This window comes from Eptatretus burgeri, chromosome 2, assembly GCF_056783735.1.
Source record: "Eptatretus burgeri isolate ZD-2024b chromosome 2, Ebu_testis_v1, whole genome shotgun sequence".
Lineage (NCBI taxonomy): Eukaryota > Metazoa > Chordata > Myxini > Myxiniformes > Myxinidae > Eptatretus > Eptatretus burgeri.
This window is the reverse complement of record NC_140962.1, coordinates 2658382-2681881: the sequence shown is the minus strand read 5'-3', so window position 1 is coordinate 2681881 and position 23500 is coordinate 2658382. Positions and strand designations below refer to the sequence as shown.

General features: G+C 42.5%; 1 protein-coding gene across 9 annotated transcripts in view; it reads right to left on the bottom strand.

The window, feature by feature from the left end:
• LOC147031265 (neuroligin-3-like) overlaps positions 1–23500 on the bottom strand; it is a 374881-nt gene that overhangs the window by 8534 nt on the left and 342847 nt on the right. For all 9 annotated transcript variants that reach the window (XM_085860631.1, XM_085860583.1, XM_085860621.1 and 6 more), the window contains one exon: positions 21054–21181. In XM_085860631.1, the coding sequence (XP_085716757.1) occupies positions 21054–21181 (128 nt within the window). The remainder of the gene's footprint in view (positions 1–21053; positions 21182–23500) is intronic.

The following is a 23500-nucleotide window of genomic DNA, read 5'->3' as shown; positions in this document are numbered from 1 at the left end:
ACATAATTTCCTGCAACGTCCCAGTTTCAGGGACACATTAACAACATTGCAGGAGCACTTAATGGATACTCCAACTTCTGCATCAGATGAAGAAAATGTGGAGGAGTTTTATGGAAAGTTGCAGGAACTGGAACAATAGGTGCTGAAAGCAGATGTTTTCATTGTTGTAGGAGACTGGAATGCAAAAATTGGTGAAACAGGAGCGCCAGGGATTGCAGGAGAGTGTGGACTTGGGATACAAAATGAGCCAGAGGAGTGAAAGCGTGGAGATTGAGCTCATAATTGCAAACACATGGTTCAAACAACCCAAGCATAGATTATACACATGGACTTCACCTGGTGGGAAACATAGAAATCAGATTGACTACATTCTGATCAATAGAAGATGGAGAATTTAAAGTGCTGTGCAATCTGCATATATTCTGCCAGGCACAGACACATCATGAACTCCTTGTGGCAAAACTATGAGTCAAATTGAGAAAAGTGAAAAAAAATCAAAAACTCCAACCAGACATGACCTTGAAAAGGTATTTAAACAATATGCAATACAGGTTAAAAAAGAAACCCCCCCCACAAAACCATTTTGCAGAGGGGAACTTGATTGACAGAATGCCAGAGAAATTTATGGCAAGAGGTTGAAGACTGAAAGAAGAGGACAAAGCAACATCCCAAAAGCAAGCAGAAAGAAGAAAGTGAAATGGCTGTCAGACGAGGTAATCCATATAACAGACAGAAGAAGAGAGATGAAAAACAAAGATGCATCAAGAGAGGACTGACTGACTCAATCAGTCAGTGATCAATGGGACTGACTCAATCGGTCAACTTCCCGACCCGGATCTCAACCAATGGTACTCCATCTCTTCTGGATCTGATTTTGACAAATTTCCCTGACAATATCTGCTGCTCTTCCTTCGCTCCAATTGGTTCTTCTGACCACGTCCTTGTCAAAGTGGACATCTCTCTGGCTGTTATCAGAGAACCACCTCACCACCGTCGAGTCTGGCATTTCACTCAAGCCGACTGGCAGGGTCTCCGAGCAGCCATCAAACTGACAGACTGGTCTCCTATCACTACTTTCTCAAACATCAACTCATCCTGGGAATTCTTTCAAAGAAACTTGCTCTCCCTCATGCACAGATTTATCCCCTCTCGTGTTCAGTTGTCTTACCCTTCCTCCCGCCCTTGGTTTACTGAAGCTTGTGGCGAGGCAGTTGTCCTGAAACAACTTGCCTTTGCCTCATGGAAAGCAAACCCAACTGAGGGCAATCTCAGTTCTTTCCACAAAGCTCGGAACAAGTGTGTATCTACCCTCAGGAGAGCCAGAAAACAACATCTTTCTCATCTCAAGTCTGAACTCTCAAACCTCTCTCCCTCCTCAAAATCCTGGTGGCGTTTAATCAAATCTGTTTCTGGTGTATGTTCCCCCTCCATCCCCTCCCTTACCTCAAATGGCCGCACTGCTGATTCCACACGTGATAAAGCTGAATGTCTAAACTCGGTGTTTGCAGCTAAATCTTGTGTCCTAAACCCATCACTATCTCTACCCACTTTACCCAGTCGCACCCAACTGTCCCTGGACTCTGTATCCTTTTCTCCTGACAAGGTGGAGAGCTTGCTTTCAAACCTCGAGTCAGATTCTGCAACCGGTCCAGACGGCATCAGCCCACGTGTTCTCAAAGCCTGCTCTTCTGCTCTTGCTCACCCTCTCTCTGTTCTATTCACCCTCTCATTTGCCCAAGGTCATCTGCCATCTGCTTAGAAATCTGCTAACATCACTGCCCTGCATAAAAAAGGTGCAAAAACAGATCCCTATAACTACAGACCAATCAGCCTTCTCCCAATCATCAGCAAGGTGATGGAATCCATCATCGCCTCAGATATGAAATCCTTCCTCTTCTCCAATGGCTTGATTTCCAATCATCAATTTGGTTTCAGACCAGGTCACTCTACCCTGGATATGCTGCTTCTGCTCTCCCATCAATGGATGGAGGTCCTCAATGCCAGACAGGAAATCCGAGCCGTATCCCTGGACATATCACGTGCTTTTGACACAGTCTGGCACCCTGCCCTACTCACCAAACTCTCTTCCCATGGTATTCAAGGCCATCTCCACTCATGGCTCGCAGACTTCCTCTCCTGTCACAGTCAACGTGTGGCCCTAAATGGAGTTCTTTCATCCCCTCTTCCTGTGCAGGCTGGAGTTCCTCAAGGTAGCGTTCTGGGCCCTGTTCTTTTTCTGGTTTTCATCAATGATCTCTCGGACTCTCTGGAAAATCCTCTATTTCTCTTTGCCGATGACTCCACCCTCTGCCGTACCATCTGTCATCCCTCAGACCGGCAAGCAGCAGCTTCTTCACTCACTGCAGATCTGGATAAAATCACAAACTGGTCCAACACGTGGAACATGTCTTTCAATCCAGACAAATCTCACACTCTCACTATGTCTCTTCGAAAGGACCGTTTACAAAACCCCCCCATCCACTTTCTCAACAATCCTCTGGAAGAAGTCTTTTCTTTCAAGCTTCTAGGTCTCACTATCTGCCATGACCTTTCCTGGGAAAGTCACATTTCCAACCTCGCCTCAAAAGCCAGTCGCCGACTGGGAATCCTCCGTCGTGCTAAGTCCTTCCTCGGCCCTCTTGAGCTCCTGACCACTTACAAAGCTTTTGTCCGTAGCCTGATAGAGTACTGCTCTCCTCTCTGGGCTGGTGCTCCTGCCTCCCACCTTTCTCGGCTTCACGCTGTCGAACCCAGGGCATTTAAGATCATCGGCATCTCCCGCAATGAAGCTGAGTCTTTGGGCCTCTCACTCAATCACCGCAGGTTGGTCGGTGGTCTTTCTGTCTTCTACCGACTCCTCTCCAGCCTTGCCCCCCCTGCTCTCTCTGCGATTTGTCTCCACCACATTTCCACAGGGCGCTCAAGGTCCGCCAACAACCCCCTTCTGGTAAAACTACCAAAATCACGAATCACTGCTCATCTTCACTCTTTCATTCCTCTTTTTTCCCGCCTTTGGAATAAACTTCCTCACTCTATTCTTTCCCATTCTTCCCTCCAGGCTTTCAAAACAGCTGTTCACCACCACCTCTTATCTTCCCCCATCCAAATCCTCGATCTTTTCTACCCCCGATAATCCACCCAAGCCCACTTCCTTCATTTCTCCTGCTTTCCTTCCTGAAAGTCCCTGAAATGTCCATCTTCTCTTCGCCATGTTCCCCGTCCCATCCCCATCCCTCTCCCTTCCACAGTTCACCTAATGTGTCTGTTCCCCACTGTTTTGTCCCTTCCATTCCCGCCCCTCTTGTCTCATGCCTCCTTGCTGTGAGTTGTGTGTTAGCTCTCATACGAGCCTCGACCAAGGTATACAAAAAAAAAAAAAAAAAAAGGACATTAAGTGGCTAAATGCAGACTTCCAATGAAAAGGTAGGAAAAACAAAGATAAATATTTCAAAGAAGACAAAACCAGCACAGAGATAGAAAGTGATAACAGAGTTGGGAAAATAAGAGATCTTTTTCAAATGATCAGAGAATTTGGGTCCTTAAGAGTAGAACAAGAAAAGATCTGACAGAAGAAATACAGGTGAAAGAAAGATGGAAGGACTCCAGCACTATCTCAAAACTCGAACAAACAAGATAGCAATGTGATGATAACTTTCAAAGGAAGAGAATATGAGCAAGAACCAATGGTGATGGACTGTGAGGCACGTAGAGACCTGAAAGAGCTGATAAATGGAAAAGCACCAGGTGTGAAAAGAATTCCATTGGAGGGTTAGTTGTGGATGAGGCATTCGAATTTTAACAGCTATCTGTACACAGATCTGGAGCAGGATTGCATTTCCTCAAAGGTAGAAATAATCAGTCTACATATCATTGCCAAAGAAAGGGGATCCAAGAGAATGTTCAAATAACCGAATCATTGTCTTGATTTCATATTCTCACAAGATATTACCAAAGATCATTCAACACAGAATGGAAGATTTCATTCTGTCCTTTATACAGTCGATAGGAAAAAAGAAAGGGGATATCAAAGAAAGGTGTATCTGTTTTATAGATTAGAGCAGCGTTTCTCAACCTTTTTACTCTTGTGGAACCCTTGAGATAGTTTTCATGTCTCAGGGAACCCCTGCATAAAAATTATTATATACCATTATTAATATCTAGCTCTTTTATATTTTTATCGTAGTTCATGTGGTAAATATAATATATTTTTTTCAGATACCTGGTTTAAGGAAAAAATGACCCCCTTTTTGTCAAATTTATTGGCAATGAAAAAAAAAAACATACTGCTCGTTTATGAGATCTCACACCGAGGTTTTAATTCACAAAAAAATTATTATTATTTTTTTGTTTGAAAACGTCATTTTTGAAAGTGTTTGTCAACCCCGAGTCTGTTTGACAATTAAAAAACACACCTCATGTAACTTGATCAACAAAACTTAAACAAATAAAGCTGAAGCAATAAAGGTAAACAGAAGAACTAACAGAGAGAGATAGAGAGATAGAGAGATAGAGATATAGAGATATAGAGATATAGAGATATAGAGATATAGAGATATAGAGATATAGAGATATAGAGATATAGAGAGATAGAGAGATAGAGATATAGAGATATAGAGATATAGAGATATAGAGAGATAGAGAGAGAGAGAGAGAGAGAGAGAGAGAGAGAGAGAGAGAGAGAGAGAGAGAGAGAGAGAGAGAGAGAGAGAGAGGGAGAGAAGAGAGAGAGAGAGAGAGAGAGAGAGAGAGAGAGAGAGAGAGAGAGAGAGAGAGAGAGAGAGAGAGAGAGAGAGAGAGAGAGAGAGAGAGAGAGAGAGAGAGAATGACACTTCACGCGAAGAAGCACAGAGAAGATAGATGGACACCGTGCAAGCGTCCCATACTTGAGTCAGTCACTTAATGATACACGAATCCGCCGCGTACAGGACGTCCACTAACCAGTGAGGGCGGTTTCACACTGGCACCATATAGACATCGTTAAATACATTCCCTATGATTGTTATAATTGTAAATAATACAAGAGGTTGAAGCCTCTCTTATAATAACCAAGGAGTTTCCAACAATATGCCGTACGTGTATAGTAAAATTACGATTATTAAATCAAACAAAAACTACTCAAAAATACATTAGCCTATTCATTACTGTTTCTCGCGGAACCCCTCACGACCTCTTGCGGAACCCTAGGGTTCCGGGGAACCCCGGTTGAGAAACACTGGATTAGAGCAATGCCTTCGATTGTGTTGATCATTAATTGATATGGATTGTGCTGAAAGGAATGGAGAAGTTAGCATGTCTGATTGTCTGATTAGAAGCCTGTACACTGAGCAAGAAACTACAGTAAGGACAGAATGGTTTGGAATTGGAAAAAGGGTCAGATAGGGGTGCATTCTCTCCCCTGACTTATTGAATCTGTACGGTGAGTAGAACAAATGCCTGGTGTTGGCTTAATGGCTATCGTGGGTGGGCTTGGGATCCCAGGGTTCTGAGTTCAAATTCTGCCTGGCTGTTGAATTAATACCAGGTAGGGTTGACTCAGCCTGTCATCCTTCTGAAGTCGGCAAAATGAGTACCAGCTTGCTGGTATCTTGCGTTGGAGTGGTGACCCATCCAGGATTGTGTCCAATAGCCCAGGAGACTGCTTCGGCAGCACCAATTATGCTTTTTAGAGAGTATGGTCCCAATGGATTGGATGGATGGAGTAGAACATCTTGAGTAAATGAAACTTTGACGACAAAGAGGCTGTGGTCAGCATTGTAGAAAGATGGATCAACAATCTAAGGTATGCTGATGATACCACTCTGTTGATAGAAACTAAAGAGGACTTGATGAACCTGCTGCAGACTGTGAATAAGGAAAGTGAAAAGGCTGGTCTTTATTTAAACCTAAACAAAGATTAAAATCTTGTCAAGTGAGAACATCGACATGTTTAGATTGGGAGATGATCATGTGGAAATATTAGAAAGTTTCATCTTCCTGGTTCTATGATTGAAGTGAGTGGAGAATTTAATAGACGGTTAGCATTTGGGAGAATGTCAGGATTGACAAAGCAATGTTAGGATTGACAAAGATCTGGAAAGACAGAGTTGTGACAATACAAACCAACAGGAGGCTGGTGAATACTCTGGTATTTATTCTTGCAATGTATGGATGTGAGTCATGGACAGTGAAGAAGAAAGCTGGAAGAAGATTGACAGTTTTGGAGATGAATGTTAAAAATTCCATGGACTGCAAGAACAACAAACAACTCAGTGCTTGAACAAATTAAACCACCATGTACATTAGAAGCGATGATGCTAAAACACAAACTCTTATACTTTGAAGACATTTTGCATGCAGAAAACGAAAGTCTGGAGAAGTCAACCATGCTGGGCATAGCTAATGGAAGAAGAGGAAGAGGAAGACCTTGTATGTGCTGGACGGATGAGGTAAAGGCTATGACCAAGCTCTCTCTGTCAGAGATTCGGCAAGCAGTACATGATAGGGATGTTTGAAGAAATCTAATTATGAATGGCACCAGAATTCAGCCATGATAGAAAACAGGATGAATATGGAAAAGCTGCATCTTCGTCAATGTAGCTTTCCTGCATCATCCTGTGATTGCTTCTTGTCAACTGGATGTCTGGCTTGTTTGGAGGTAGTTTTGTGGTGTCCACCTGGATGTGTGCTTTAAACTGAGAAATGCTGTACAATTCCATGTTGTTTGACTTTATAATACCAAAATCTCAACTAGCAATTTATAGTCAATACTAATAAATGTGTGTGTGTGTGTGTGTGTGTCCTCCATAACTCCAAAACCATGAAACCCAGCAGCTTGAAACTTTGCTTGCACACAAATGGAACTCCAAGGAAGTGCATGAGTGAAAATTGGACGTTTGAGTTAATTAAAACACCCCTTGTGAAGAGAATTAACGGCCTTATTTAATTATATCCTTTAACAGGCACATCCTTGGCCACTTCGCTCCTGGGTAACCTCGCTCAGGTCTGAAGCCACCATGTTTTTTGGCCTGCTCAACCATGCCTTGACTTGGAACGGGCCACAACGATTTCTGAACGATAATTTATTTTTTTCATTGTCATCACATATTATCGAATGCCTGTTCATCATAGATACAAATCGCTGTGTACATCACTTTTGTAAGTACTATAGTTTTCAAATTAGGAGCTTGGAGCAATTTCATGCATGATATGATGCAATTTTCCACGATATACTCTCACGGATTAACATTAAAGTATCGAAATATTATTTTCATTTGGAGGGTCGGATATTGTCTGGACTAAGGAAGTGTTGAACTCCAACCCCCCTGGTATTAATCGATTGGATATCGTTGAAATCTGATAATTTAAAGAAATAACTAGTCTTACAACTAACCTATATACCCATTTACTTTAAGTAAGCAAGGCCATGTTCCCTCCTTCTGCATATTTACACAAGAAAATGTGAAATTTCCAAAGCATTAAAACTTATCTTTTTTCTACTGTTTGGAGAATTATATTGAGTGAACAAAAGATTTGGGATTGTGCCAAAATTAACTAGCTTCATTGAGCTCTATGATTTAATGCATTCACTGCCAGACCTCTCGCCCTGTCCCCCTAGGGACTGCCCATTCATCGTGTCTGCCAGATCTGTGTCTATATTTTCAGAGGTTTCTTGAGGTGCTCCACAGGGAATCAAAGCAAATCTGGTGGAAAGCGGACGTTTTAAAATAAAGTTATAATGTTTGGATGAACTACGAACTGATGTACCATATGATGTGTGCACAGAGGAGCTGGCAACATAGCGGATTACCTACAATGTTTCTTTCACGGGCGATAAAATTTGGTGATGTCTCCAGTGTTATTCTTCGTGAAACAGCAACTCTTTTGTGGATAAAGTCATTATTTGAATGAATTCATTCAATTTCTTTAACTGCAGCAGGTGTGGTGAAGACAGGCTTTAAAGTTAAAGGGATCCAGTATGGTATGCAGCCACAGCCTGGCCAGCTGTTCCTTATCAACCATTTAATTGGAGTGCTTGCTTGAGTGCTTAAGCCACTTGCTGAGCACCATACAGTCGATAGCGGTACCACGCTATGTCATTCTGAGTGAATCGTTCACTCACTGCGGATGCTTTTGCCGTCCCACGTCATTCAGAGTGAGTGGTTCGTGCTCCATCATCTTGAGCATGTAGTTCGTGCTCTGTCATCCTGAGTGAGTGGTTCGTGCTCCATCCATTTGTGCAAGTGGTTCATGCTCTGTCATCCCAAGCGAGTGGTTCATGCTCCGCCATCCTGAGCGAACGGTTAATGCTCCATCATCCTGAGTGAGTGGTCTGTGCTCCATCATGCTGAGCAAGAGATCCGTGCTCTGTCAATCCTGAGCGAGTGGTCTGTCCTCCATCATCCTGAGCAAGTGGTTCATGCTTCATCATCCTGTGTGAGTGATTTATGCTCCGTGATCCTGAACGAGTGGTTTGTGCTCCATCATCATCCTGAGCGAGTGGTTCACGCTCCATCAACCTGAGCGAGTGGTTCTTGCTCCATTGTCCTGAGTGAGTTGTTTGTACTCCGTCATCTTGAGCGAGTTGTTCATGCTCCATCATCCTGACTGAGTGGTTCGCGCTCCATCAACCTGAGCGAGTGCTTCATTCTCTGTCATTCTGAGCGAGTTGTTCAAACTCCATCATCCTGAGCAAGTTGTTCATACTCCATCATCTTGAGCAAGTTGTTCATGCTCCATCATTCTGAGCGAGTGGTTCGCACTCCATCAACCTGAGCGAGTGGTTCTTGCTCCATTGTCCTGAGTGAGTTGTTCGTACTCCGTCATCTTGAGCGAGTTGTTCGTGCTCCATCATCCTGACCGAGTGGTTCGCGCTCCATCAAACTGAGCGAGTGGTTCTTGCTCCATTGTCCTGAGTGAGTTGTTTGTGCTCCATGATCCTGAGCAAGTTGTTCATGCTCCGTCATCCTGAGCGAGTTGTTTGTGCGCCGTCATCCTGAGCGAGTGGTTCTTGCTCCATTGTCCTGAGTGAGTTGTTCGTGCTCCATCATCCTGAGCAAGTTGTTCGTGCTCCGTCATCCTGAGCGAGTTGTTCGTGCGCCGTCATCCTGAGTGAGTGGTTCTTGCTCCATTATCCTGAGTGAGCTGTTCGTGCTCTGTCATTCTGAGCGAGTTGTTCATGCCCCATCATCCTGAGCAAGTTGTTCATGCTCCGTCATCCTGAGCGAGTGGTTCGCGCTCCATCAACCTGAGAGAGTGGTTCTTGCTCCATTGTCCTGAGTGAGTTGTTCGTGCTCCATCATCCTGAGCGAGTTGTTCGTGCTCTGTCATCTTGAGTGAGTTGTTCATGCTCCATCATCCTGAGCGAGTGCTTCGTGCTCTGTCATTCTGAACGAGTTGTTCATGCTCCATCATCCTGAGCAAGTTGTTTATGCTCCGTCATCCTGAGCGAGTGGTTCGCGCTCCATCAACCTGAGAGAGTGGTTCTTGCTCCATTGTCCTGAATGAGTTGTTCGTGCTCCATCATCTTGAGCGAGTTATTCGTGCGCCGTCATCCTGAGTGAGTCGTTCTTGCTCCATTGTCCTGAGTGAGTTGATCGTGCTCTGTCATCTTGAGTGAGTTGTTCGTGCTCCATCATCCTGAGCGAGTTATTCGTGCGCCGTCATCCTGAGTGAGTGGTTCTTGCTCCATTGTCCTGAGTGAGTTGTTCATGCTCTGTCATCTTGAGTGAGTCGTTCATGGTCCATCATACTGAGCGAGTTGTTCGTGCTCCGTCATTCTGAGCGAGTTATGCAATAACACCCAATTTCTGAGCCGTATGCCATATTAAAGTGTTTTCTAAATGACCGAGCCAAATTTTTTCCACCTGTCACATGCAGCTGCTTATAAAGATGAATGTTTGTGAACATATCCCTGAAACGTCTTAATAAATGCAACGTTGTTTTTGGTGAAAGCTACTCATGGTTTTTGGGTTGTATACAGTACGTATTGCAGTCGGTAATCATACTGACTGAAACCTGCCGATTCCCGAAAAATTGCTGATATCGGCCAAGCACTAATATGTGTGTGTGAGTCTGTGTTTTTTGTTCATAAAGCATAACATATCCTCTCTGCTAACTCCACTACCCCTAAACCTCTATATTGCTGTCCCATCCTTGCTATACCCCCTCCCAATACAGTGCAACACCCTGCTCCCAAATCTCTCTCTCACTCTCTCTGGACATATCCGGCTGGTGGTTATATCTGGATGGGAGTTTGTCTCCAGACATGTCCGGGTGGTGTTTGTCTCTACATGTGTCTGAGTGGTGTTTGTCTCCGGACAGCTTGGCTCTGGACACGTCCAGGTGGTGTGTGTTTCCGGATGTGTCCGGGCAGTGTTTGTCTCCGGACAAAAAAGGGCGGTGTTTGTCTCTGAATGCGTCCAGGTGGTGTTTGTCCAAATGGGAGTTTATCTCCAGATGTGTCCAGATGGGAGTTTGTCTCTGGACAGCTTGGCTCTGGATGCATCCGAGTGGTGTTTGTCTCTGAATGTGTCCGGGCGGTATTTATCTCCAGACAGCTTAGCTCCAGACCCGTCCAGGTGGTGTTTGTCTCCAAATGTGTCCGGGTCGTATGTATGTTTGGAAGGGAGTTTGTCTCCGGACGTGTCCGAGCAGTGCTTGTCTCCAGACAGCTTGGCTCTGGTTGCATCCTAGGCATTGCTCGTCTCCGGACGTGTCCGGGCGGGAGTTTGTCTCTGGACGGCTTGACTCCGGATGCGTCCAAGTGCTGTTTGTCTCCGAATGTGTCTGGCAGTATTTGTCTCCAGACAGCTTGGCTCCAGAAGCGTTTGGGTGGTGTTTGTCTCCGAACGTGTCTGGGCAGTTTGTTTGTCTAGACGTGTCCTGACAGGTGTTTGTCTCCGGACGTGTCTGAGCAGTGTTTGTTTTGGGAAAGCTTGGCTCCGGATGCCTCCGGGCGATGTTCGTCTCTGAATGTGTCCGGACGGTATTTATGTCCGGACAGGAGTTTGTCTCTGGACATGTCCGGGCAGCGTTTGTCTCCAGACAGCTTGGCTCTAGACGCGTCCGAGCGATGTTTGTCTCTGGATGTGCCCGGATGGTGTTTGTTTCTGGGTGGTATTTATCGTATGACTGGTAGAAAATGGATTTCAGACATTATTTTGTTTCCATCTTCACTGTTGCTCTATACAGAATCATTTTGATGAGAAAGCATGAATCGTAATTAATGCTCCACCACATGGCTGGCTTCCCTTCCTCTCACCTCTCGCTGCCTTCCCTTCCACCACCCCCCTCACTTTCCCTCCCTCGTCTCTCTTTCCCCCTCCCTCGTCTCTCTTTCTCCCTCGACCTCCTCACTCTCTCCCCCACCTGTCTCCCTTTCCCCCTTCTCCCCCCCCTCCTCAGTATTCTCATCAGCGAAGCGACGGGTGGTATTTGCTAATTAAAAATACAACGACCATAATTCCAAGAACTCAATCACATCCATAAGATGTGTAAATAAGAAAAACTTTGCCACCATAAACTTCCCAGCTGAGTGATGGGTTTTGTCCTGGAATCTCTTTGGAGTTCTTTCATCTGCTGCAAAAATGCATGTTTGGCTATCTGCGAACTTTTGCACCCATTCCTCATTTGCTCATGATTCACATTCAAATAACAATAATCCTTTATTGCATGCATTCCAAGGTGAGGTCAGGAGGGGGGGGGGGGTGGGTTTGTTTAATCATGGCATTAACAAATGACAATCACAAGTAATCATAGTCCTTTGAATCCTTTTTGTGTTGGAACTGTTATGCAAAGTTGTTACAGGTGTGAGTCTCATCGAGGGAACAGCAAGCATCCCTTCACCATACATTCCTATCATCTTCAGATGCAAATTCACTGCTATTATTTCAAGAGAGCTGAAGGCCATGTGCTGGAACAACTGAAACCATCCATTGTCATACTAGGAAAGATGATGGAAGAACAGCTTGGAATGACGGAGGGACTAAACTGAAAACGAGAAAAAAAACCTATGCTAAAAGTATTCAATAAGAGGCAGCTTTCTTCCATTTTTAATTTTTTTCATTTGCAGGTTGCCTCACCTTATGTCAGCCTGTCTCGATATCAGCTTCAAAACCTCGCCTTGCATCACCTCCGAAGCTTGGCACTACATCAGACCCTAATCCTAGCCCTCCTTCAGCTTAGAAGATTGGCCTAATGTCAGCTTCAACGCATGTTCTTGCGTCAGGCCCTGAGCTGAGCCTTACATTAATCTAAGCCTCCCCTTATGACAGCTCCTGAGCCTAGCTCCTGAACCTAGCCTTACATCATCTCCTGAGCCTGATCCCATGTTAGCTCCTAAGCCGAGGTATGTCGGCTCATAAACTTTGCCCGACATCAGTTCCGAATCCAGATCCTATCCAATGGATGCCTCAATGTACAGTACATTCAGCTGTAGCACCTTATGTTAAGGAAAATGGCTTGGTTTGGCAGACACATTTTCAGGCGTCAATGAGATGGCAGGATGGCCTCATGGTACGCATGCTCACCTTTAAGCCATCCACCCTGCGTTTGAATCTTGGCCCAGTTATAAACTGTCACCCCGGTGTTTCACAGACAGCGTGATTCATCAATTTGTGTGCCGTCCCTCAGATGGACGTTAAAATGGGCCTCCCATCTTTCGGCATTAGGTTGTCGATGTTTAAGATCCCATGGTGTTCTTCACAAAGATTAGGCAAGCTATCACTGGCACCCTGGCCAAATTCCAAATTCCTGCCCTACCTTACAGAGGGCATTGCATCAGCACTACAGCCACACCCTCAGCAGATGATGCTACCTGCAGCCATGTGCCACATACGAAAATAGAAAGTTCAAAGAACACCTTACCCTGTGCAGTGTTCAAGTAACATATAATTAAATAGAAATAAAATAAAGATTTTAAAGGTTTTAAAGGATTTTAAAGGATAAAAAATGAATTCTGGAATTTTACTGTCATCGGTGCAGCATCTTTCACACCACCTCATTTAACGCGTTATATTAGTTCTTCATGCCTGTTGTTTGTGTCCCTTGTGATATCCTTAAAACCAGTAAGTTTCTTACTTGGAATGATTTTCAATTTTGTCTGACTGTCAGACAGGCAGACAGAGTCCTCTCTGCACTCCTATCTGGACGATCAGGATGAAGTCAGAACCAAAGTACATACTGCTAACCTGCAGGTTTGTTTTCTGATTCATGTTCAAAATATGATATTCAATTGAAATTAAGTTCCTTGATCATAAACTGACATTTGTAGATGGATGCATGGACAGAATTAAGTGAACCAATTGCTTAACCCCACCTTTCGCTTCAAATGCATGGGGTAATAATGAGAAACCAACCCATGGGTTGGTCCCCCTTCTTCTAAATGCTGATCATCAAGCACTGAAGAAGCACATGCCATTCTTTAAATTATTTGGCTCATACGATATTATGTATTGGTCATACGATATTATGACTCAGTCAGTGTCGGAATGAACCGCAAGTATCTCAAGCTCAGAGCGGATGCTCCAACCATATTTCCACAGAGTCTGGTCAAATCTCTAACTTCCTGTAAAAATGCAAGTATTATCATGAACCAAAAAATCAGACAGGCTAATGAAATGTGTGGCATTCCATGTGGTGCCTATATAGAATGCAGTGTAACTTTGAGTTTCCCGCTGGTGATTTAACTGTACTATATTTCCATTGAAAAGTTTCATGAACTCGTTTGGCTATCCACAACTATGTCTCCCAGCCTAACACATTCTCTGCTCACCTTAGGCAAGTGGGTTAGTGCTAAGATTGAAGCTTCCATGTTATTTTTAGCTTTATTGCAATTATATATATTAACATTTCCTGCATATTAATTTGTTCATTTGCCATTGTTTGCATTGAAGTGATTTAAGGCCCAGTCACACCTTGACGTTTTAGCCAGCAATGGCAATGTATTAAAATGTATGTAAAACGCTGGCTTACGTTGAACTTTTGATCTTTTTTTAAGATTCGGACGTATTCATAACGACTTGGTCTTATGCATAACGTATTAGTAATGGACACAGAACGTTTCGTTGTGTTATAGATAACTTATACCAATGAATGCCGAACCTGTTGTCGGCCTTCACAACCTATGCCCAACGATAGTCTAACTTATGCATAGTGCGCTGCACGCATCGCCGACGATCACGTGGCGTAGGTTATGAAAAGGCTGCCGCAAAACGATTCAAATCATAACCGCCGCAGAAATGGAAGTGTCAACATCGCAGTCACACCTTGGTGATCTTGCCAGCGTATGCCGACCTCTGAAAAATGCGTCTAAAACGCTGGCGCACGTCAAATACGGTATGGGTAAGTTTGGTATGCGTGAATTGAACGCTAAAGTACGCTATCATACGTCGTATTAAATGGAGTACGTCTTGTAATTTTGAACATGTCGAAAATTTTACGACGTACTTGCCGTATGACACACGCTCCGCATGCGATGGGAATAAGTTGTACGCACGATATGCGATCGTTGACACACATCGACACACGTTACTTGAAAGGTGCTCATAAGTCGAAACACGTCAAGGTAATGGTTAGCGTCAGTGTTCCAGACTCCCGTTTTTTTTTTTCTTCGGTATGACGGTGTTCAGTGTACAGTGCGGTTATGATTTAAATCGTTGAGCGGCAGCCTATTAATTATATTATATTATAACCGCACTAGATATCGAAGTGTCAAAATTACCATCATACCGAAGGAAGCAAGATAAAAAAAATAAAATAAAATAAAACCAGGAAGTCTGTAACACTGACGCTAACCATTTACTTGATGTGTTTCGACTTATGAGCACCTTACAAGTAACGTGTGTCGATGTGTGTCACCGATCGCGTAACGTGAGTACAACACGTTACTCGTAGGTTAGAAATAAGTTTCGGGTACGCTAAACAATATCTCGACGTGTTTCGACTTATGAGTAACTCACAAGTAACGTGTGTCGACGCGTGTCAACGATCGTGTGACGTGCCTCCAACTTATGGCCAGCGTTATGCGGAACGTGTGAGTCATACGCTGGCATAAGTCTTAAAATTTCAAGCATGGAAAATTTGAGGACAACCGAAAAGTACAACGTTTAAAGCCAGCGTACAACGACGTATGGCAGTGTTTTTCAGCGTGCTCTCAATGTTATCAAAACTTACCCATAACGTATTCGACGTGTACCAGCGTTTTAGACAAATTTTCCAAAAATTGGCATAAGCTGGCTAAAACGTCAAGGTGTGACTGGGCCTTTAGAACGCTATCTAGTCTTAATACACTCGAAGTATTCCACTCAAAAGTATTTAAGATGAGACTTCTCAAATAGCCTCCAGTTAATGCGATTTAAGGGAAATGGAAGACTTCTGATGACCAAGGCTAGAAAAGTCATTCTTTTTATGCCCCCCCCCCACCCGTCGAAATCGTTGGAGGCATTATGTTTTTCCATTATCCTGGTCCTTCCATCCATATGTAAGTACATCCATCCATCCATCCATGCGAATTTTCTGTTTTCTCTGAAACTGTTTATCCGATTGACAGAAAATTTTCACCATAGGTGCGACTCCTCATATAGAATGTTTTAATGATAATTATGATGTTATAGGTCACGTGGTGTAGCAGCCATGTTGGGAAAAAGGAAAACTTTTGACTTCTGTATCTCCAAAACCGCTCCATTGAAAAAATTGAAACTTGGCACATGTCAAGTACTCCCCATGGGAAATAGAAAACTTCTCTGAAATGGCTGAACAGATCGAGGCAAAACTTTACAGGTATAATCAATCGCCTATCCATGAGGAACAAAAAATTCTCCTCCTATGATGTCATAGGTCACATGGTTTGGCAGCTCTGATTTTTTTGAAGAATAAACCTTTAAATACCATCTTATCATCTTCTCCAGAATGGCTTGACAGATTGAGGGGAAACTTCACCCACATGTTCTCCAAGCCTTGGGAATACCGGGTTTTTAAGGAATAATTAATAGGTCACATGATCTGGCAGCCATTTTTGTTTGAACGAAAATCCCCCCAAAAAATCTTTCTTTTGAACTGCTTCATTAATTGACATTAAACTTCACAATTATGATCTTGTAGGAGGAGGAGGAGATTGGGACCATACTCTGTACAGAGCGTTGGTGCTGCTTAAGCAGTCTCCTTGGCTATTGGGCACAATCCTGGACGCATCGCCACTCCGACATAGGATACCAGCATGATGGCACTCATTTTGCCGACCTCGGAAGGACGACAGGTTGAGTTAACCCCACCTGGTATTAATTCAACAGCTGAGCTGGATTTGAACTCAGGACCTGAGGATCCAAAGCCCACCACCCTAACCATTAAGCCACCACCAGGCATCTTGTAGTCATGGGGAACATATTTTTAAATTTCAACCAGATCGGACACATGGACTAGCTGCCAGAATTATTTAATATTTTGAATCTGGGTTCGGGGATTTCAATCAAACTTGGTACAAGTATGTATAATGATGTAATAATGTGGGCAGAGGTATATCTGTCAACATTGCGACATGGAAGAGAGCTGTTTTAGTTTTTACTGGTAAAGCTTTCAATACAGTCAACCCTTAAATATCATGGGAGTTATGTTCCTGGAAAATGTCACATGACTTTAAAACAGGGGTCATAGAAAAAGGGGGTTCGGTTCCTGGACATCAAGAAAATATTGAGGAAGGTGGGTGGCAGCTAAAAATAAGCATATTACAATTGAAATAAACATTTTACCATGCGCTTGCAAAGTGAAAAGCAGGGTTAAGCGATCAGTGGCGTACATACGTATGTCATACGTCGTACGTCACACATGTCTGAATTTTGTAAAGAGTATACATCAAAAACCATTTAGTGGAGGAAATTTAAACTTTACCACATGTTACATGACCATGTGTATATAGCGGTCACTATTTTGAGGTTAACATCGGCCAAAGATCAACATCAGCCAATTTTCTAAAACCCTCAATTTTCATCTGATTGACTATAAATTTGAAGAGGATTTGCACATTTGGTCAATTAATTCAACTACCAATAATTTTTAAGGTCAACATGGGCAGAAAGGTAAACATAAGCCAATAGGTCAACACAGGCCAAATTTCTGAAATCCTCAATTTTCATCTGATTGATTTGAAATTTGATCAGGATTTTCATAAAAATGACCAACATGTGTCACGTGGTCTGGCCGGCATATTCGATCTAAGGGAAAATCTTTGTCAGAGAAATCGCTTAACCAATCAATGCAAAATTTAACTAATTCATCAACTACCCATGGTAAATATGGCTTGATAAAGATGACATCATTGGTCACGTGGTCTGGCAGCCATATTGCATAAAAAACCCGTAAAAAGCAAAAAAATTGGTGCACACCAAGTTCTCAAAACTGCAGAGGGTTATGTATTCTATGAATACCATGTAATTATTTATTTATTTATTCATATGAAGCCTGTGGCTGCTTGGATGCGTCATCTTCTGGTGGTGCAGCTGTGCTGCTGATGCAATGCCTCTGTTACCAATAAGCTGGTTCTTATTTTGCCAATCTCAGAGGATGACAGGCTGGCAGGGGCTTCAATTCCAGACCCTAAGATCATAAGCCAGCCACCTTAACCATTAAGCCAACACCAGGCCTGAAATGAACATGTAAAAAAAAAAAAAATATATATATATATATATATATATGTATATAATGTTAACATTGAAATAAAATAAATACAGTATAAAATGAGAATGGCACTTGGTAGAGCACATACCTCTGCCATGTAATGCCTGATCGACGAAAACATATCGGGCCCAATAAATTTTTTAAATATGCTATATATCGTTTTTGGTCCTATCTCTAAATGGTGAAGAATCACTTAAAAAATAATAAATAATAAATCTCGTATCTGCATCCAGATTCGGATCTTCACTAAAATCGAATCAACTTGTGGTGGTTCCACACCCAACTCGTCCACCAAGTATCATCGGAATCCATCCACAACTTTTTGAGATATCGTGCTATATATCGATTTAGCCCTATCTCTCAATGATGAGAGATTCACCAAAATTGAATCAGCTCTTCCTTGTCACATGTTATGTATATATATATATATATATATATATATATATATATATATATATATATATATATATATATATATATATATATATATATATATGCGGTGAAGAATCACCAACGTGTCCACCAAGTTTCATCCGAATCCGTCCACAACTTTTTGAGATATCGTGCTATATATCGATTTTGGCCCTATCTCTCAGGTCAGGTCAGGTATGGGAGCATGCGCCAGAGCAGCGCGTCGGTGAAGGTGAAGGTGAAGTGAAGGTGATCATGCGCCTATCTCTCAATGGTGAAGAATCACTTAAAAAATTATTGTGGCCAGATCTGGATCCGGATCCAGATCTTCACTAAAATCTAATCAGTTTGTCCTTGTCACACATCGAACCTGTCCACAAAATTTCATTCGGATCCGTCCACAACTTTTTGAGATATCTTGCACACAAACAAACAAACATATCAACTATCCATATCAAACAAACATATCAACTTTTTGAGAAATCTTGCACACAGACAAGAGGGGGTGAAAACATCACAACCTTCACCTTCGGTGGTGGTGTTAATGAGCAAAAACGCAAGACTTTACCTTTTAAATTTACTCCAAAACATCGAGGTGATTTTTACAAAACAATGATGTTAGTGAGGATAAAATTATTCTGTACTCTGCCGTAAATATAAACTACAAGACAGCTTGGGATGATGATGATGCTGTTGGAGTGGGTTGTGGGGAGCGGATAGTGGGGAGGGAGGGGGATTCTTTACAACGAAGTCGTCTGCTGCATTGCCACATAGGAGAATGGTAAAATGATCCTTTACCACCTTGAACACTGGAGGAGATCTTTTCTGCTTTAACAGGAAGTTACGAGATGGCATCCTCTTCCAGAATAATCCCATCTCATCGGTGTTAAAGACCTGCTCTGGCATAAATCCCTTCGCCTCGATTAGTTCCATGAGCTGCAGTGGGTAGTTCTCCACAGCATCGTGCTCTGCCGATGCTGCTTCCCCGACTATTCCCCGACTGCTTCCTGACATTATGGATGCCAAATCTTCTTTTGAAGTTCTCAAACCAGTCCTTGCTGGCGTGGAACTTGTGGGTAGTCATTATTGATCTGGAGTCTTCGGCTCCTGGTGCCCCATGGAAACGTTGGTAAATGCACAATGATTTCTCAAGTATCACGGGTCCACTCAATGGTACTTTTTCTGTGTTTGGTCCTCACTCCAAATACTAAGGGCTTTTCCATTCTTTCAACACAAGGGACACGGGACTGGAATAACACCTCTGTGCTTTGCAGAGCACTGGCAGCAACACTCGCATGGATATTTTGCTCACTTTTATGGATACATCGCACGATTGATTCATTTATCTTATGGCGGCCCACAGATGCCGCATTTTCACCTACAGCCAACATATCTAACAACTCGATTTTTTTTGCACATCATAACCTTTCTTTTCCTTTTGGCACAGTTAATTTTGTCCATCGTTTTACGTTTGGGCGCCATACCTAACAGTGCACGAGAAACAGCAAAAGGTAATGCGAGATAATCGTACACATGGACACGAATGATGACTCATCTCAGCTCAGAAACCATGATTGGTCGAAATGAAATCCCGCGATAACTAAATCTGAACACAATAAGTGGTCCACAATTGGTCAAAACCTGCAATATTCAAACTCGCAATATTTCTGGGTTTACTGTAAATAACATTTTAAATGTCTGATGACTAAATAAGTGTATTCTTTTTTTTGAGACCGCAGGCTTGTTCCTTTGGCATGAACTCATGTATGTTCCATGACAGAGCAAATAAACAGTGAATTACAACAACCAACCATAAGGTAAGTTTGCATTGCATCCAATCTTTCGGTGCTCACAAAAGGATCGACAAAAACAGTGACTCAATAAGTAGTCGTCATGGTCATCGTTCGTATGCAGCACATGGCTGTGGGTTAGTATTGCTTCTTGCAGGGGTGCGACGTGCCGTTGACTCAACAAGTAGTTCGCCTAGGATACTTGTTGGGTGATGTGCTGATGATTTGCTTTTTTATGGCTGTTAAAAATGCCTCTGGTAGTACAGCTGAACATCTGCTCTTCAATCCAAAAGATTGGCCTCATCCTGTGGAAGATTGGCATGGAATAATTGATATTTGTAAACCAGTTGTGTTTAGTTAGTGAGAGTAATTGACCAGAGCTGCATCCATGGGTAAGAAACATGATGGGCAGTGACTTTATAAATCAGGGAGGCACCCTGCTTCCATTTTCAATTCTCCAAAGCATTGGAACAGACCGAGGCCTGGCTGGGTTCTCAGGTCTACGCTGATGCCCTAACAACGAGGAAGCCCCAACAAGGATGATACCGGTAGTTCAGCTGGTTTTGTTTGTCACTGTGTTTGTGCTGATGTTTTGGTGAATTTGTTTTCATTGTTAAAACTGCCCCTAGTAGTATAGTTAAGAGGCTACTCTGCAATCAAAAGACAGACCTCGGCCTCTATTAAATGAGTAAGGAATTTTGTATGATGACCACAACATCTTTTTGAATTAGTGAATACATTTTGTGTGAGATTGGTGAAAAAAACCCAACTCCAACCTACTAAAAAGTGGAAACAGATGAGAGTCAGAGTCAAAGAAGTGTTTTGTGAAGGCTCTGGCTGTCATACACCAAGGTTTGCAGAACATTGTGAATCAATTTCTTTGTACTTTATGATTTTTGGTAGGATAATGTATTTTGACCCTAAACTTCCAGGAGATGAATATAGAAAGTGACATCAGACATGCTATAGTATTCAAAATATCTCAACCAGATAATTCAGAAGTCAGACCATGTCAAACCAAAATGAAGAACACTTTACAGTAATCATTTTTGTATCTTATTGAAACTTTTATCAAGGTACATGGACATCCCGCATATTGTTAGATGAAGGTGTATAATTATTTTTGGCCGGATAGTATATTTGTAACTGGATGATTAGTTTCTTTCTTTTGGTTCCCTCTGTTTGCAGACACACAGTAAGTATCACCTGTGAATCCGTAGCATGAATGCAGCCAATACGGTTGCCCAGCAAACGACTGGCATTTTCTGGATGATAGCTGATAGCCCAAGAGGATAGGGCTGAGCCACTTTGGGTAATGGCTCTCTGAAAAAGTCCTGGAAAGGGGATTGGTTCAGGAAGGAAAAAATAAGGAGGGTTATGTTGGAAGTAACTATGTCTTACACAAATGTTTCACATTTATTTGGCTTTCATCCTCACATTTTTCTTCACTATCATGTCACACAAACCATAAAAATATCACCATAAGTAACTGGCAAACACTAATCTTATCATTCACAGACATCCTATCATATATTCTTACCCTGTGTTTCTCTTATCATTGTCTGCCTCTCAGTCTATTCTAAGACAATGGTTTGTGGTGTGTTTAATTTTTACTCCAATCATATAACTTACATGCTTCAGTTTGTCAACACCACTAACTCACCACAGCTTATTCCTACATCTTTTGATCTGACCCACATTACATTTTTCAACTGTCTCAAATACGATGCCTTAATTATCTGCGCTGTACTTCCCATCACCTGTGATATTTATTGAGAACGTGAAGTTGTCCCTCCCTGAATCGATAACAAAGTTACTGTATGAAGAATGCTGATTTGGTGTTGATCAAACTTGAAACAATCTTCAGATTTTGTGAACCATGCATGTGAATCTTAATTACCAATTTACTCTCTTCCATGAAGGATAGGTGAAAACTGCAATTCCAAAAGGTGGAACACCCCCCCCCCCACCCCCAAATCAGATGCATTTCTGTTTGCATTTGTCTATGATGATTTAAAATTACCATCAGAGGAATAAAATAACTCTCATAGACATCCTGTACAATGTACATTATTCATATATGCAACCATGGTTTAGACAAAAGCCTTGGTATAAAGAAAAGCAGTAAGCAAAGTGTAGAAAGCATCACAGAAAGCTTGCTGAATATGAGGCACGTTATGCCAAAAGTTGAACAAAGTTGAGGTGACGCATGCATATGCACATACAGGCAGAATGGCTTCAGTAAATTTAGTACTTTCGACATGGGGTTGAGTGCAATGCAATGTTTTATGCTGTTGCTTATTAAGAAACATTAAACATATTGTATCTGATTGGTTCAAACTTAATCTGAATTATTTACAGAGTCACTACCTGCACTAAGTGTATAAGCTCTGTGACCTCTCTCTCTCTCTCTCTCGAGTGCAGTCTGTGGCTGCTGGTTGCATCATTGGTTGGGACGTGGCGATGTCGCTGATGCAGTGTCCCCCTTACCAGTGCACTGGTACTCATTTTCCCGACCTCAGAAGGATGACAGGCTGAGTCAACCTCCTGGTGTATTAATTTAGCGGCCCAACAGAGCTTGAACTTAGGACCCTCGGATCCCAAGCCGCCACCCTAACCACTAAGCCAACACCAAGCTTGCTCTGTGACCTGAGTAATTATTATTTCTTGCGGTCCTGAGTTGGAGCCCCTGTTTCCATCCATTGAAATAACACCAGGTGGGATGACTCAGCCTGCCATCCTTCCGAGGTTAGCAAAATCAGTACCAGCTTACTGGGGTAATAAGCCATTTGAGTATCATGCGTCAGAGCGGCGACTCGTCATTACCCATTGATAAGCCGGATCTGCATCCAGACTTGAACCAAAATCCAATTTTGACTTGTTCTTGTCACCTACAAACCCAGCTCATCCACCAAGTTTTTTGATGACCTGTCCACAATTTTTTGAAATACCATGCTATATATTGTTTTGGGCCCTATCTTTCAATGGTGAAGAATCATTTCTCGAGTTTTAAAAAGATTCTCGTGTATGGATTCAGATCTTCACCAGAATTGAAACAATTCTTCCTTGTCATACACCCAACCTGTCCACCAAGTATCGTCTGAATCCGTCCATAACTTATTGAGATATCATGTTATATATCGTTTTTGGCCCAATCTCTTCATGGTGAAGAATCACTTTTTTCATTCTAATTTTTGCTTTTTCTTCTCTTTCATCTCTTTTCCTCTCCATTCCTCTCTCTCCATGGAGAAATGAATTCTTGCAGAAATGTTTCTGTAAGACTCACTTAGCTGCGCCTGGATGGGTTTGAGGGTTTTGGAGTAGCGGCTGAAACCCGGATCCTATCCAGGTTCCTCCCGATGACTCCATCTTTGCTCTTTACTTCTTTGGGTTCCTTCTTGGCCTTCCATTTCATTAAAAAAAATTATCGTAATTGGATCCGGATCCAGATCTTCTCCAAACATCTAATCAATTTGTCCTTGTCACACACCCAACCTGTCCAGCAAACTTCGTTTGAATCAGTCCACGTTCTGAAGAAATATCCCTCGTGCATTAAGAATACAATAGGATTACAATAGACTTTATTGGTAGCACAAAATAAAAAGCAAAATATATTCATGGGCTCTGAAATTTTAGGTAGGTCTGCCCTACTC